The sequence below is a fragment of the Candoia aspera genome, chromosome 1, assembly GCF_035149785.1.
Source record: "Candoia aspera isolate rCanAsp1 chromosome 1, rCanAsp1.hap2, whole genome shotgun sequence".
Lineage (NCBI taxonomy): Eukaryota > Metazoa > Chordata > Lepidosauria > Squamata > Boidae > Candoia > Candoia aspera.
In genome coordinates this window covers 9,000,843-9,014,823 of record NC_086153.1, presented here as the reverse complement: position 1 = coordinate 9,014,823, position 13,981 = coordinate 9,000,843, and the positions used below count along the sequence as shown (strand labels likewise).

The window sequence follows — 13,981 nt, the reverse complement described above, 5'->3', positions numbered from 1 at the left end:
AATACAGGTAGTCCTTGCTTAACGGCCACAATTGGGACCGTTTCCCCATTGATTTTGCTTGCCAGAAGCTGGCCAGGAAGGTCAAAAATAGCGATCACGTGACCACAGGAGGCTGCAACAGTTGTAAGTGTGAGGAACGGTCATAAGTACGGTTTTTTCCAGCACCGTCATAAGTCTGAACTGTCACCAAATGAATGGTTGTTAAGCAAGGACTACCTGTATTCCTCAGAGGAAAAATTATTAATGTGGATAAGTCGCATAAAACGCACCATGTTTATCTTCCCTGATTGTGCAGTGTTGCACTCACAAAGGAAGAGGGTAGGTCTTCATCGTTCTTCAGCTCTAAGGACGGTGGGCAACGTCTGCTTTTTTGCTGTTTCTGAGGACTGCAGGGGATACAGGGAGGATGTAGTAATATCAGCATGGAAAGGGCTTAGAATTGTGTGTGTTTGGAGAGTTGGGGATAGTCAGGAGCAAAATAATGCTAAAAAGACATGGACCTTACATTACATAGACATTAGTGTGTGTGTGTGTGTGTTTGCCCCATTAAATAATTCATTTTAGTTTTTTCATCTCCCTTTTCCTGCAGGAATTTATGGCCATATCTATAGCACTTCTCTGAGTTTTTTTTCCCCATAATAACCCTGTGAGGCAAATTGGTCTGACTCAGAGTGACTGGCCCACAGTTACCCTTGAACAGGCCAGTCGCTGCCCCATTAATGGCATTGGCCGTCATTCAGTTCTGCCACCGGCTAGCCGCCTGCATGCTGTGGCACAACGATCACATTTTCCCCGAGAATGTGAAGTTCCACCCATCCTTTCCTTTCTGTGCTCTTGCTGTAGCTTAAATAGTAGCAAATAACCATATTTTTGTTTTTAATTCATATTAATGTTGACCGATTCTTGAGAGTTCTGGCAAGACAAGAGATGGATTTCTTTAATATTATTTTTTTTCAATGTTTCCAACTGTTCTTGTATGGGGTATTTGATCACATCAGAAATCCAGTGTTTTTAAATTCATAGGGGTCTTGGCTCTAGCATAAATAGGCTTGAACTCCAAAAAGATGATCCTGCCTTTGATCACAATCTAACCTCACGGGGTATCTCCGGGTAGGAAATTCATCTTTTGCATGGAAGTGAGCAAGAAAAGCTTTTTTAAAAAAAAGCTTTTATATCTAGAGAAAAGCCATTCCTGAAGAGAAGCATTCTGCAGTTTGTCAAGGATAGCTGAATTTGGCAATGTGAAGGGTTATCAAAGAAAAAAGCAATCATTTGTCAGTTTGAGGCATAGCTCTTCAAAATTCTTTGGAGATTTAACTCTCCTTATGACCACCTGGACAGACACACACTTTTCAATTCTCATTATTCTGGAAGTGCCTTTAAGAGGGCTCTGCTGCCTACGATCCAGCCTAATGGGAGGACTTTATACCAGGTGTACCAAAAGTCAGGTTCCATAGGTCAATCCCAATATGTTTTATTAATTTTATTTTATTTTTCCAGAGAGAACGTTATTGTGCTTAGGAATGTTCAAAGGTCATTCTTCAAATGAATAAGGAAGTGTTTGAAAGAAAATGGCAAGCAATCCAAACATTTAATATAATGTATATCATTGTTTATGGGGCCTGACTTTAGGAGCACCCTGTATATTTCTCCCATCCTCCTCCCCACTCAGAAAAGCATTCTGTTTTGTGGTGTCTTCCATACAGATGTTATTTATCTAAAACCACATACACCACCACCCCTTTTACTCTGCAGGATAATCACAGCAAGGTTTAATCACCCCACATTGAGGGAGCTCTCTTTTATTTTTAACAGAGCATAGATCAGATACATTAAAACACCCACAAATGCCCACAAAAACAGTCATTAGCAGCATTAATGGCAGGCAACAAAAAAGCAAGACGTTTCTGCTGTCTTTTTGATAGCAACTTGGAGGAGGTTATTGCATAATTTGGGTGCCACCACAGAGAAGGTCCTGAATGCAGTTGGGGCTTCTTCTGGCAGGAACCTCAACACAAGGTAGAATAGTTCCAGAATGATGAAATCTTGGCTAAAAATAAACCAGGGGGACCCAGGAGATCAGCAGGGTCCCACCAAGTGGTTTTGCTCGGTTCTTCCTTCTGTATTGAAACAGGCACTGGGACCAGAGGTTGTGCCGTCTCTAATGATCTTGTCTTGAAAAGTGCACCATCAAACAAAAACTTGTTTGGGGCTTTCTGTATATCTGATTTGTGTAGAAGTAAGGAAGGTTGCTTGAGTTGGGCAGGGGAAGGATACTGGGAGGGGTAGAGAGTTGTACACATTATCCCTGTCCAGTAAATGTTTTGTGTCTTTCCCCCAATCACGACGGTTGATCGCTCATCTTTTCTCTTTCATCCTGTGTCTGTGAAGCATCTCTGCCTTGCTCTAAATCAGCCGTTTTCATCCAACCTTCCTCGCCCAGGTACACGTTCTCTCTCTCTTTCTCTTTCTCTTTCTCTCTCTCTCCCCCCTCCCCCCTCCATCTTTTCCATTCTACTTGCACGAGCTATTGCTTTTGGAAAACAGAGGAAATTTTTTGTGGGTAACACTGCCGGTCAAAAAATGTCAGCCCTCCTTTGGCATGAGCACAGTGCTTCTGCTCCCATGTTGGGGAGGCAGCACATGTTCAGGAGCAGAAGGATGACTTGGGGCTTGAGTGGACATCCTGCTTTAGCTCCAGCAAGGGGTCATTTAACCTCTAGTTCCTTTCCCTTCCAAGGCCTTAGGGGCATTTCCCGTAATCTCTTCAAAAGTTGCCAATAAAATGCAAATTCAGATGTGATAGAACCATGTAATTATTAAATGCACAGGGAGAGAACACATATTTAGTATTTAAGTGATTTTTAACGTTACTTAAGTTTAGATAAAATTTGGTTTTTGGCCTGTCCATTTTTGGGGTGTCTCCCTGGAGTGCCACGTGCAGCCTTTGCCCCAAAAATGTTGCTGTCCCTCTGAGCTATAGATTCAGAGGTGACTCTGGGCTGGTTTCTCGTCCAGCAAATGGTGTCATTGATACCGGAAGAGAATAGTCTTATAAACAAATGAAATCTGGTCCTACTGACATCTTGGGATGAGGTCTGAAGAGACAAGGAACCCTGCTGAGTCCTGCAGACAGCTTCCCAGAAGGGCCCAATCCAAGGAAGCTGTTTCTTGCTGTTGCTCTGCAGGAAGTGGTATTTGGAGGCAGACAAAGAGAACTTCCCTTTGGCTGCTGTAGATTGCCACTATTAATAGATGCCTTCTTCACTGTTTTCTTGCCTCTCTGCTAGCATCGGTTACCCTATTCTGGGGTCTTGCTCTCAAAAGCTTGTTGTTTAAGAGAATGAAGTTGGTTGGATCTCTTTCATACCAGCAGCCCAGATCCAAGCCATTATTGGATCTGGGACATTCCAGGGATGTTGGAGTGCAACTTCCATAGCTGAGCCAGCATGACCCTGGGGATTATGACAGGTGTAGTTCAGCACATCTAGTGGGGAAAAATTAGCCACCAGATCACCTCCCCATCCCACAAATACGCCTTGCCTACTTGTAGCCGCTCAAATCATTGAAATCTGTTAGGAGAACAATGCTGGAGAGGAAGCTCAGTTCACTCCAGGACACATCTGTGCTGGGAGTTGTTCATAGAGCCTCGGTTTAATAAGCATAGCTTTGTTTCTTAACTCCAGTATTTGCCCTCCATTTCTCTGAGAATTTTAGACCATCATCAATAGAGGCTTTGCCTCTGGGCAGGTTTCATTTATGTGCAGAAGAGTGACAAACAATTGCTGCCAAAAAATCTTCCCAGGATGTAGTGCATACATATCTCTTTTCCTGCTGCAGGGCATACTAATCATACTGAAGCTGGCCACGGTGTTGTAAGAGCTGCTCGTTCTTGCACATTCTGCAAGGACTCCATGCTACATCTTGACAACTCAGTCTCCCCTTTATTCCCCCATTTCTCCGTATCTGGGGCAGGACATTAGTTTGGCCCTGATATTACAGACTACCAGTCAGTCACACTTTCGTCTCTAGGAAAGACGCATACCGCTTTGCTAATTCTATTTAGAGGCCTTCATGCATATTAAGCATGCTAATCTCTCTACTTTGGGGCCTGGAGTGAAGCAAGGTGGAAGTATGGTGAATCCTGGAGCTCTGCCAGCGTGCAGCCACAATTCCAACTCCAATCCTTGCCTTTCTAAGAAGCTTGGGCTAATAGGAGAACTTTGTCAGCCCTGAGCACAGCATGAACCACTTCGCTTCAGCAGTGGTTGAAGTCCATCTCAGAAGCTTTAGAGCCTCGGTTGCTGCTTGAATCAGTCTGGAACCTGTCTCTTTGGTGGAGTTCTTGGTGCTTCCTGAGCTTGGTTGTTTGCCTTCAGACATTCCATTACCCAACTAGGTAACATCCGCAGTTCACTAGTTGGGGAAAGAAATGTCTGCAAGCAAAGAGCCAAGCTTGGAGAGCACCAAGAACGCAACAGTTCAGCCCTGAGCTACATGTATTTTCTGTTGGAACCTGTTTCTCCCTCAGGGATAAGGCTCAGTATTATTTGCCATGCTGGTGAAAGGCCACTGCACCTCCAGTTGTGGACCCCTGTCTTGATAGGCTTCCTCTTTCCATATTAGAATTTGAGAGGGGATCACATTGGCTCTGGAGCAGGGGGTAGGCAAATTGAGAGAAGGTTGGCTCTCCCCATTCCGTGACCTCCTGGAATGAAGCAGCCCCCAGGCATAATTTCCTATATAGAGATGAAGGAATAGGATAGTAAATAGAAAAACTATGTCCCAGACTTAAGCTAATTATAAAGCAACCTCCCCAGCTCCTGATGCCCTTTGCTACAGCTAAATGTTTCATGAGCATCTTGGACGTTTCAGTATATTGGTCTTGCCATAGCTGATCTGTGATCCTTTACCATTAGCCATTGATTTAAAAATTGAGCCTCTAAGTCTCACTTGTAATCAATGTACATCTCCCCCCGACATTTCTCAGAGCAGCTGTACACCTTTCAAGAACTGGCTTTCCAAACTGATAGGTCAGTTCCCAAATTTGAAAATGATTGTAGCAGGTGATTTTAACTAGGATGGGACTGAATGATGACTTCCTTCCTGAGTATTGCCATACCTCATTCTCCCTCCCTGCTAGACCACCCATCCTTGTTCCACAAGGCTCCCAAGACAACGTATCAGCACTGGGGATTGGAGATGGTTCCAGCTGGCTGTGAAATTTGGGCTACAGATAGGTACTAAATGGCTCTACCCCAGGAGATGCTGAATTGTACTTGGAACATTCTCTTGTCTGCTCCAAATCTTCTTAAACAGATTGTATTTGGATGGTCCCCAGTTTTAAAATGATATGAGAAAGAAGAAAATAATTCTGTTTTTTCCCATATCTGTGTACATGTTTTGTCTTAACCCCTTAGTTGACTTTTTAAAAAATTCTGTTCTCAAAAGCTGTCAGTACTTCCTTCTTCCTTCTTCAGAGAATACGTACAGGAGGTCCTTTGAACGCTTTCTGTTCTTTCATTTTCTCCCCCATGAATGTTGTCCTACATAGTCTCACAGAAGTATTTGTACTGCTGTTTCCATCTTCCTCCTTTTTCTCATTTTCTGGCCCATTTCTCTCTTCCCCTCCAAACACTTTCTCATCCCCTCCCATTAATTTGATTTAGAATCTCAGAAATACTCTTTTCAGAAAGAGATGCAAGTTAAATATCCTTTTGGCAAAATCAGTTCACACCCTTAATTTATGCTGGAGAACGTGGGGTTTGCAGCAGCACAGGCCAAGTGCAGTCCAGAAGTGGGGTGGTGGTGGTGGTTTCGCGTCTTTGTGAATCTCAGAATGGGGGCGGGGGGGCTAGATTGTCACTCTTTTTTTACATTTGAAATACTTTTTGGTGGGAAGGGCTTGATCACCATTTCAACCCTTAGCCCTCACCCGCAAAACCTGCAGGCCTGCATTTTGTATTCTGCAGCTTCCCTCATCATCAGTGAGGCCACAACAGAGATGCTCTCAGTCTCCTGAGTGGTGGAAATGTTGAGAAGAAAGGTTCCACCCAGGAGCTCTACAGAGCTTTAATGCTTGAGTTCCCTCAGCTTCCATTGAAAACATTTTCTGGTCATTTGAGTTAGACGTCTATAAGTAGGGTAGCCTCTGAAGCTCATTCAGAATTTACAAAGAGTAAATCCATGGAATAAGAGTTATACTTGTGGCCTGTTCGTGTTGTTAGTTAGTTTTCCCCATCCTATTTAGGAGCTGAGACAGATTTATAGAGTAGGAGAGCATTTCAAGCAGTCTTCTCCAGTCCCATGTCCTCTGGAATGGACACTGTGAGATGGAATTGATGTCCCAGGTAGCATGAGGTTAAAGGCTCCTTACACCTTAAATGTTTGTAAACAATTGTTTTTTTGGGGGAAAATGCTAGGTTTAGTTGACTGTGTTAGTGCTACACAGTAAACTGAATGAACTTAGCCATATTGTGTCTAGATATTTAAGGGAGCCTTATCCTTGGTCAGCTTCTGTTTTTGTGGGCTCTTGGCCTTCACATTTCTACTTTGTCCACTTCCCTTTTTTGGCTTTTGACTGAATTGCCAAAGGCTTTCCATGATTGGGAGAGACGACCAGGAGCAGCAGGTGACCCCCAGCGCACCATTTGCATTCCCCAGAGCATTCCCAGAGTGCCTATAGCATCCCTGTGGGAACAAAATGTCCATCCTTTTTTGTGCTTGTGAGGTGTGTGAAATGGAAAAGTTATTACGAGCAAAGTGGGTGTGTTCAACCCACTATGCAAACCAAGAACACAGCCCAGAATTTTTATTTTCTGGGAGATGGGTTTAAGGACAAAGGTTTGGGAAGTTTTTGCAAAGCACCCATTTCACCCTTTAAATCCCCCCTAAACTGGGTTGATTTTCCCCTTCTTTAAGGGAGAAGTGCTTTGGAAAGGGTTTAAGGAGGGAAATAGGTGCAAACATGTCCAAACCTCATGGCCTTTAACTTGCTGAAAAGTAGTGCTGCTTCTCCCCATCTTAAGGGGGACATGGAGGCCTTTAAGCTCGAGATGTTCAGCACCCATATTGCCTCTTTACTGCTCCTCTCCCAGAGCCTGATCTTGCAAGTCACGAGGGTTATTCTTCCATATATATCTAAATTTAAAGGTTATACAATCCATCTTCCTGGAACTCGGAGATATCAGGAGCCTGATGTACTCATTACTGGTAAGCCAGCAGGATGCTGACATTGGACCCCAAGAATGTGGGGAGTGCTTAAATCCCTGCTGCCTTCCGATTCGGTTCAGCTCCATCTGCACTTCTAGCTTCTCCTTCCTTCGTTCCCTCCCTCCCTTCCAAAAGAGCATGCCTCCTTCCTTCCCCTCACCCCCTTTTGAAACATCCTGGTGATCTTGATGCAGCCAGATACGTTATTTCAACGTTCATGTAATACTGTGACAGCCAAAGTTTGAACATTGATTTGCCCACTGGTGGCTCTTTCCTTCTTGGTGCTTTTTTTTTCAAGGAATCGACAAGGAGAACGTGGAACTTTCTCCGACTACAGCACACTCCAACAGCGGAAGGACTCGCCACGGCTCAGCTAGCCAAGTGCAGAAGCAACGTAGCACCGGCAGCTTTAAGCGCCACAGCATTAAGAAGATGGTGTGAAGCTTCCTCCTTTTTGTTTTCTGTTTTTAAAAAAGACCTGACCTATGCCCTCCATCATGCCGCACTTAAATTTGATCCTTCCACCTCCTCGCCCCTCTCAGACATGGTGCCAGGCAATTAACTTTTGAAACTCTTTCTTGTAAATTTATTTTGGATTTTCACTTCGATTTCATACAGCTGCCTTTTTTTTTAACTTGCTCCTCCTCTGATCATTTTCAAACCAGCAATTTCAGAGCTGATGAGTGAAACAACGTGAGGAATGCGGAGAAGGTGAACTGTGGACAGAAATGGTGGTCATTGTATCCGAAGACAGAAATCATGGGCATCTCACTTTGGATAGCTTCATATTTTTTTTTTTTGTAATTTGAGGGCTTATTTTGATGGGGGGTTTGTTTGTTTTTTACGGCTTGTTTTGTGTCTACTTTTTTTTAAGTGTTAATATTCAATCTTGTTTGCACATTAGTGAGATTTTTTTTGGGCCAATAAACTTGCTTAGCTTAGCTTCCTCTTTAGCTGTGGACTTCCTTTTACTGGTCTTCTGAGCCTAACTCTGATGCTGTAAGCTTACCCAGAGGGGAACACACTTTATGGTGTCAAGATACCCTTTTATTTAATCGTCTAGAGCAGTGTTTCTCAACCTTGGCGACTTTAAGATGTGTGGACTTCAACTCCCAGAATTCCCCAGCCAGCATGAATTCCCCATGGCTGGCTGGGGAATTCTGGGAGTTGAAGTCCACACATCTTAAAGACGCCGAGGTTGAGAAACACTGCTCTAGAGATCCCAGGAGATGGTGCATCCCTTGATGCTTCCAAAAAATAGCGCCTTGTGTGAATTTGGACAAACTCTTTAAGTTTTGTTAAACTTTTCACCACTTTGTTTTTTAGATTCCCTAAGTAAATTGAGCATAGATGCTTGCACGCATGTACACCCACGCACACCTCTGGCTGACCTAGATTATGGTAAGTGCTTTTATAGAACATTTCTTGATGCCTCCCTTGCTGTGCTACATATACTTCACACTAAAGTAGTAGTAATAAACAGAAAATCACTGGGCCATGACCATCCCCTGAATTTTATGGCAGAAAGGAGGTGGAATTTGCTGTTTTCTCTGACATTTTGACACTTGCTTTCCACCCAGATTTGAGAAGCTCCTGCTGACAAACCGTAGCCTTACCATGCTGCCTTGTTCCAAAAGGGCTCCATTTGTCTGGATTTGGAAAGCATCAGCTCTTGATTTTAAAGAGAAAAAAATTGAAATGTATTAAAGTCATACTCCTACACATATACAGATAACAAACCACCCATAAGGCTTTCAGTAAGTGAAATTCCACAGCTAAACCTTTCAGAGATGGTACAATGAAGGTCTAGATTTATTATTGTTAAGTAGCATGTTATTAGCAATTCATTCAAAATGTAGTGTGTTTTTATGTATATAAAAATATTGCTTTTATTGTATCCGTACAGAGAAGAACTATTTAATCTTGTTACAGTGGGGGAGGGGAGTGAATACAGTGTCAGATGCCAACTGTCTGCCCAGCCAAGAAGAAAAGTTACAAAGAAGTTGATGGGGAAAGAGAGGATTCTCTTGGTCCACTGGAATTGTAGTGGAAATGAATTTAATTGAAGCATGAGTGAAAAAGATTAAAGAGGAAGTCCCTTCAAGTTTTAAGTGAAGATTTCTGCATCCAGGGAAGGCCCTACGCTGTCCCAAGACAGATTCGCACTTGGGTTCTTGCCTGTTCTCTTTGTGATGTGTGTTGTAGTGCCAAATCAGACATTTGGGAGAAGTTACACCTAGTCTGCCAAAATCTCTCCGTGTGCCACACAGATGTCACAACCGCATGCCAAGTCAGTTGTGTGGAAGGGTGGAAGCCAAGTGGATTATCACTGAGTGCCAACCAACGTGGGTGAGTAGGGGAATTTCCCTGGCAGTCAAGGAAAGCTCTTCAAAAAGCCCCCAGAATCCTTTTGGCCTCTGCCTGGTTACCTGCCTCCGTAGTGTAGCCTGAACCACACCAGAGAGGTTCCTCCATCTAAGAGCCAACCATCGTATTCCAAAAGGGCCTGCTTATCCTAGTCTGGGCTTTTCCAGATGTATGAGGGCTGCAGCTCCTAGAATTTCCAGCCAATAGGATTTTTGGCCTTGTCCGGAAACCGTGAACCCAGATTATGTTTACATCAGTACAGGAAGCCAGACTGTTCCACCTTTAGAACAAGACACCCTGGCAACGTTGGTTAGTGATTTTGAGAGTTGTAGTCCAGTACATCTAGAGGGCACCAGGGTTGGGGAAGCTAATACAGCCTCTAGGTTACCAGTTCCTGGGATTAGGAAAAGTCCTACTCCAGAAGGTTTTGGGGAAAAGCCCCTCCTCCTCCTCCTCTCTGCCAACTCAAAAATAAGAATCTCCAGCCAATTTAGTTTTTTTAGTTGCTGAAACCGGTTTTAGAACTTCTACACGCAGGGAACATGGAGGTGTAGATTCAGGCTAGTTGAAGGAATGTTTTAAGTTTGTTCTTAGAATCAGTTTTATCGCAGCATCTTTGCAGTCCCTGTGCAGCACCGCAGCTGGGAGGCTTTTCATCTGTGGCAGGAAGAAGAGACTTTCCCAAGTGTTAGGGGACCTTCTGAAGTCCTTGGTGGGCTCAGCTTTACCAAGAAAAGGGGTGGGAGGAAGAGGGGTTTTGCGGGGAGCGACACGTATCACAGAGGAATAGCAGGATGAATGCACCCAGACGTGCTCCCCCTGGCATATAGCTAAGTCTCCCCTTATTAGAAACAAACAGGATGGGTTCACACAACACAAAGTCTGAGCTGAAGTGAGGCTGGTCAGTTTGTGGTTCAGGAACCCAGCCAGTATGTTAGCATGTTGGGTGAGCTCAGCCAACACTTTAAAGCAGTGCTTCTCACCCTTGGCAACTTCAAGCTGTGTGGACTTCAACTCCCAGAATTCCCCAGCCAGCATGGCTGGCTGGGGAGTTCTGGGAGTTGAAGTCCACACAGCTTGAAGTTGCCAAGGGTGAGAAACACTGCTTTGAACTGTTTGTTTGAGTCTGTTATGGGAACACAGCCACACTGTTTCCTTAATCTGGGTTTAGGATTGAACGGGTGGCATGAACCCAGCCAAAAGTGTGACTGGTTTAAGCTTGACCCATTTCTCCGAGCCCAGCCCAGCCCAGAGAACTTTTGGTCACAATCCATCTCTTCCTTTCTAAAATGCTACGAGACTTTTGTGTGTGGCCGAGTAAACCCGGGCTGGGTCAAAATTAGTTTTTCAGTCCTCTAAAATGATGCGCATTTGAAATAGTCTGATAGGAAAATCATGCTTGGGACAACTTTGACAACCTCAAAAACTTAGCCGCTTGAGGGCCCCGGGGATCACAACTGGCAGTTTAACGGGATGCCAGTCTAAATCAGTCAGTGAAGGATGTCCCTGCGGTGCCCTTTCAGCCGCCCTGGAAATGCTTCTCCCCTGCTGAAGAGGGCAGGGGTAGCACCCCCTCCTATTAAAGCAACCCCTTCCTGGCTAAGTTGCTCAGTGCCTTAACTCTTGCTTCCTTCCACTTTGGGTTGGGGGGAAGCATCCTCTCTGCCCCCCAGCTGAGGCCCTTTCCTCCCTCTTTGTATCAGCTACACCAGGTGGTGGACCCTCAAAATGCCCCCTTGCTTTAAAAGATTGTTTTTCCTTTTTTAAGTTGGAGGGGGCATGGGGGGTGGGGTGAGATACTCCAGCAAGTCAAGGTTGCCTCCAAAAGTACAATAACAAGCGCAGGACGAGGAAGGAGTGTGTGTCTTTTGCCGAGCGGGTAGTCGATTTGTGAGTATCCATGTGCCTTCTCTTTTTAAAGGATAGATCCATGAAACAAAATGTCCCTGCATAATGAGCTAGAGCAGGGTTTCTCAACCTCGGCAACTTCAAGACGTGTGGACTTCAACACGCTGCCTGGGGAATTCTGGGAGTTGAAGTCCACACATCTTCATGTCGCCGAGGTTGAGAAACCCTGTGCTGGAGTGTAGAATGACTGCTGTCTGTGCAAACATAATGTGAATATGCACTTCTCAACCAGCACTCCTCAGGTCCTGGTTACCAGCAGGCGTTGGTGGAGGGCTAGAAACTTGACTGTATTCCAACTGACAAATCCCAGTGGGATTTCAGTACGACGAGAACCCAGACGTTTTGTCCTGCAGTGTAGAATTGTCAGAACTTTTAAGAAAAAAATAAATAAATTTGACACTCCTCGTTCCAGCATAGTCTCTGAGTGTGCTGTTGAAGTACTGTAAATATTTAGCACATTGTGGTTTCTTTTCCTGATGTTTTTCTGCCATCCTTCCTTGATTTTGAATTTAAAACACAATGCTGTGTGTGCGCGCGCGCGCGCATAAAAATTCCTCTAAAACCATCTGTGGTTTCTGCTTGGATGTGCGTCCTTTTATTTTTCCATAACCAGGAAACATTTGGAAATCCATGTGCTACAGGACTGAATATTTGAGAATATGGCTGGTGGTCTTTTCCTAATCTGTTTGCGGGGTTTAGAGATGCTTTCTCCCCAGCCCACCCCAACATTGTTTCTGCTTTAATTTTGCGCCCCCCACCCCGATGAAGCACGTCTTAATGTTATGCAACAGACTTTAACAGAACTCACTTTTTGCATTGCCACATCCTTTTTTTTAATGCCGTATATTCACCCTGTAAATAGTTTTGTGTAAAATTTGACAGAAAAAAGTATATTTACTATACTGTAAATACATGTGACAATATATTGTATTATTTTGCTTTTTTGTAAAGCAGTTAGTTGCTGTACATGTATAACATAACAAGATTTGATTATCTTTAGTGTTTAGTAACGGTTAATGTACAACCTACTTCTTCCCTGCTGTTGCGTTCTGTCATTTAAAGGAAGCAATGCTGTGTACTATAACTTAACACCATGTATTATAAATCCTTACCATTTCCCATTCAGAGACTCTCTTTGGAAGACTGGATTTTTTCTCCCTGTGTCTACAATCCTGTACTTGTGCAAGGCAATGCGTGTGTGAGCTCTGCAGACTTGCAGATTAATGGTTGGGCGACTGAAAGAATGGGTGCCTGTGCATACATTTGTGTTAGACGCAGGCCATGTAGAGATTATGTTCTCAAATAAGTATTCTTCCCTTCACACGCACAGAGTACATACGCATACTTCACGTATGTACTTCATGCTTACTTCAAAGATGTAAATTCAATCCACTTTTGAACTGGGGACTGCTCCATTATTTATCTTTATTCTAATTCTGTTTTCAGCACTTAGGACCGAGGTTTAGTTCTGAAATGGGAGGGATTAAAAACTTTGATAATAGTAATAGTAATAGTTCCTACTACTAATTAATAGTAATTATTATTACAACTGGACAACTGCCTATTTTTCACTTCAGACGAGGAACCAAGACAGACTTTTCTTATCTAGCACCCTCCAGATATGATGGGGAGTGTAGAATTCCTGAAGATAAATAGCCTTCAGTAGTGTGTTATAATCCCTAACACATCTGGAGGGCACCAGGTTGCGGCACGCTGAATTAGGGCCACCTGCACTACAAGATTTGTCGACATTGGGCTCCTCCTCTTTATGAATTTTATGAATTGATTCCACCTTTCTTTTAAGAATCATTTATTTTTGTTTTTAATTAAATCGCTTTTGTTTTGATTGTTCAGCTCTTTGAACTCCATGAAGTTCAGTAAAGAGATGGGCTATATGTTCAATCATGAAATAAATTCAGGACTAACCGTCTGGCTTAGAAAGAAATAGGAAAAGCTGAAGCTTACAAACTTGCAGCCTGTGATTGACACTACAATTTTTTAATGGTACTATTTTTTTAATGGGGTTAAATGTTCAGCCTGCTCTTTGTTATAAAGGTTCCTAGCATACGGGATCAGCAAACACACCAGTTGTCAGAGAGATCATGGAACGCTCTCCATATGCAAAGCATGAGAGAAATTTGTCTCTCTGGACCACTTACTAATAGGGCAGCTGCAGGGGATAGTAGGTAGAGCAGCGTTTCTCAACCTTGACCCCTTGAAGATGTGTGGACTTCAACTCCCAGAATTCCCCAGCCAGCAATACTGGCTAGGAGATTCTGGGAGTTGAAGGCCACACATCTTCAAGGGGCCAAGGTTGAGAAACACCGGGGAAGAGGTTGGGTTGAACTTAGCTTTCATTCCCTGCTTTCAGGTTGGGGACAAGGTTCTCATCCATCTGTTGTCCCAACCAGCTGCAGCTAGCAAATCTGACCAAGTTATCCCAGGCAGTGCAAGCTTCAGAGTCAAGGGACTGAATTTTGGGTCTGAAGTTCAG

The 13,981-nt window shown here is 43.8% G+C and overlaps 1 protein-coding gene and 1 long non-coding RNA gene across 3 annotated transcripts in view; one reads left to right on the top strand and one right to left on the bottom strand.

The window, feature by feature from the left end:
* The window catches only part of NF1 (neurofibromin 1), a 199,532-nt gene extending 187,640 nt beyond the window's left edge, over positions 1-11,892 (top strand). For both annotated transcript variants that reach the window (XM_063297286.1, XM_063297277.1), the window contains one exon: positions 7,511-11,892. In XM_063297286.1, the coding sequence (XP_063153356.1) occupies positions 7,511-7,653 (143 nt within the window). In that variant the 3' untranslated portion in view covers positions 7,654-11,892. The remainder of the gene's footprint in view (positions 1-7,510) is intronic.
* Positions 1-13,738, bottom strand: part of LOC134493060 (uncharacterized) — an 80,891-nt gene extending 67,153 nt beyond the window's left edge. The window contains exon 1 of the long non-coding RNA XR_010067541.1: positions 13,694-13,738. This is a non-coding gene — a long non-coding RNA (uncharacterized LOC134493060). The remainder of the gene's footprint in view (positions 1-13,693) is intronic.
* Positions 13,739-13,981: the final 243 nt, after the last annotated feature.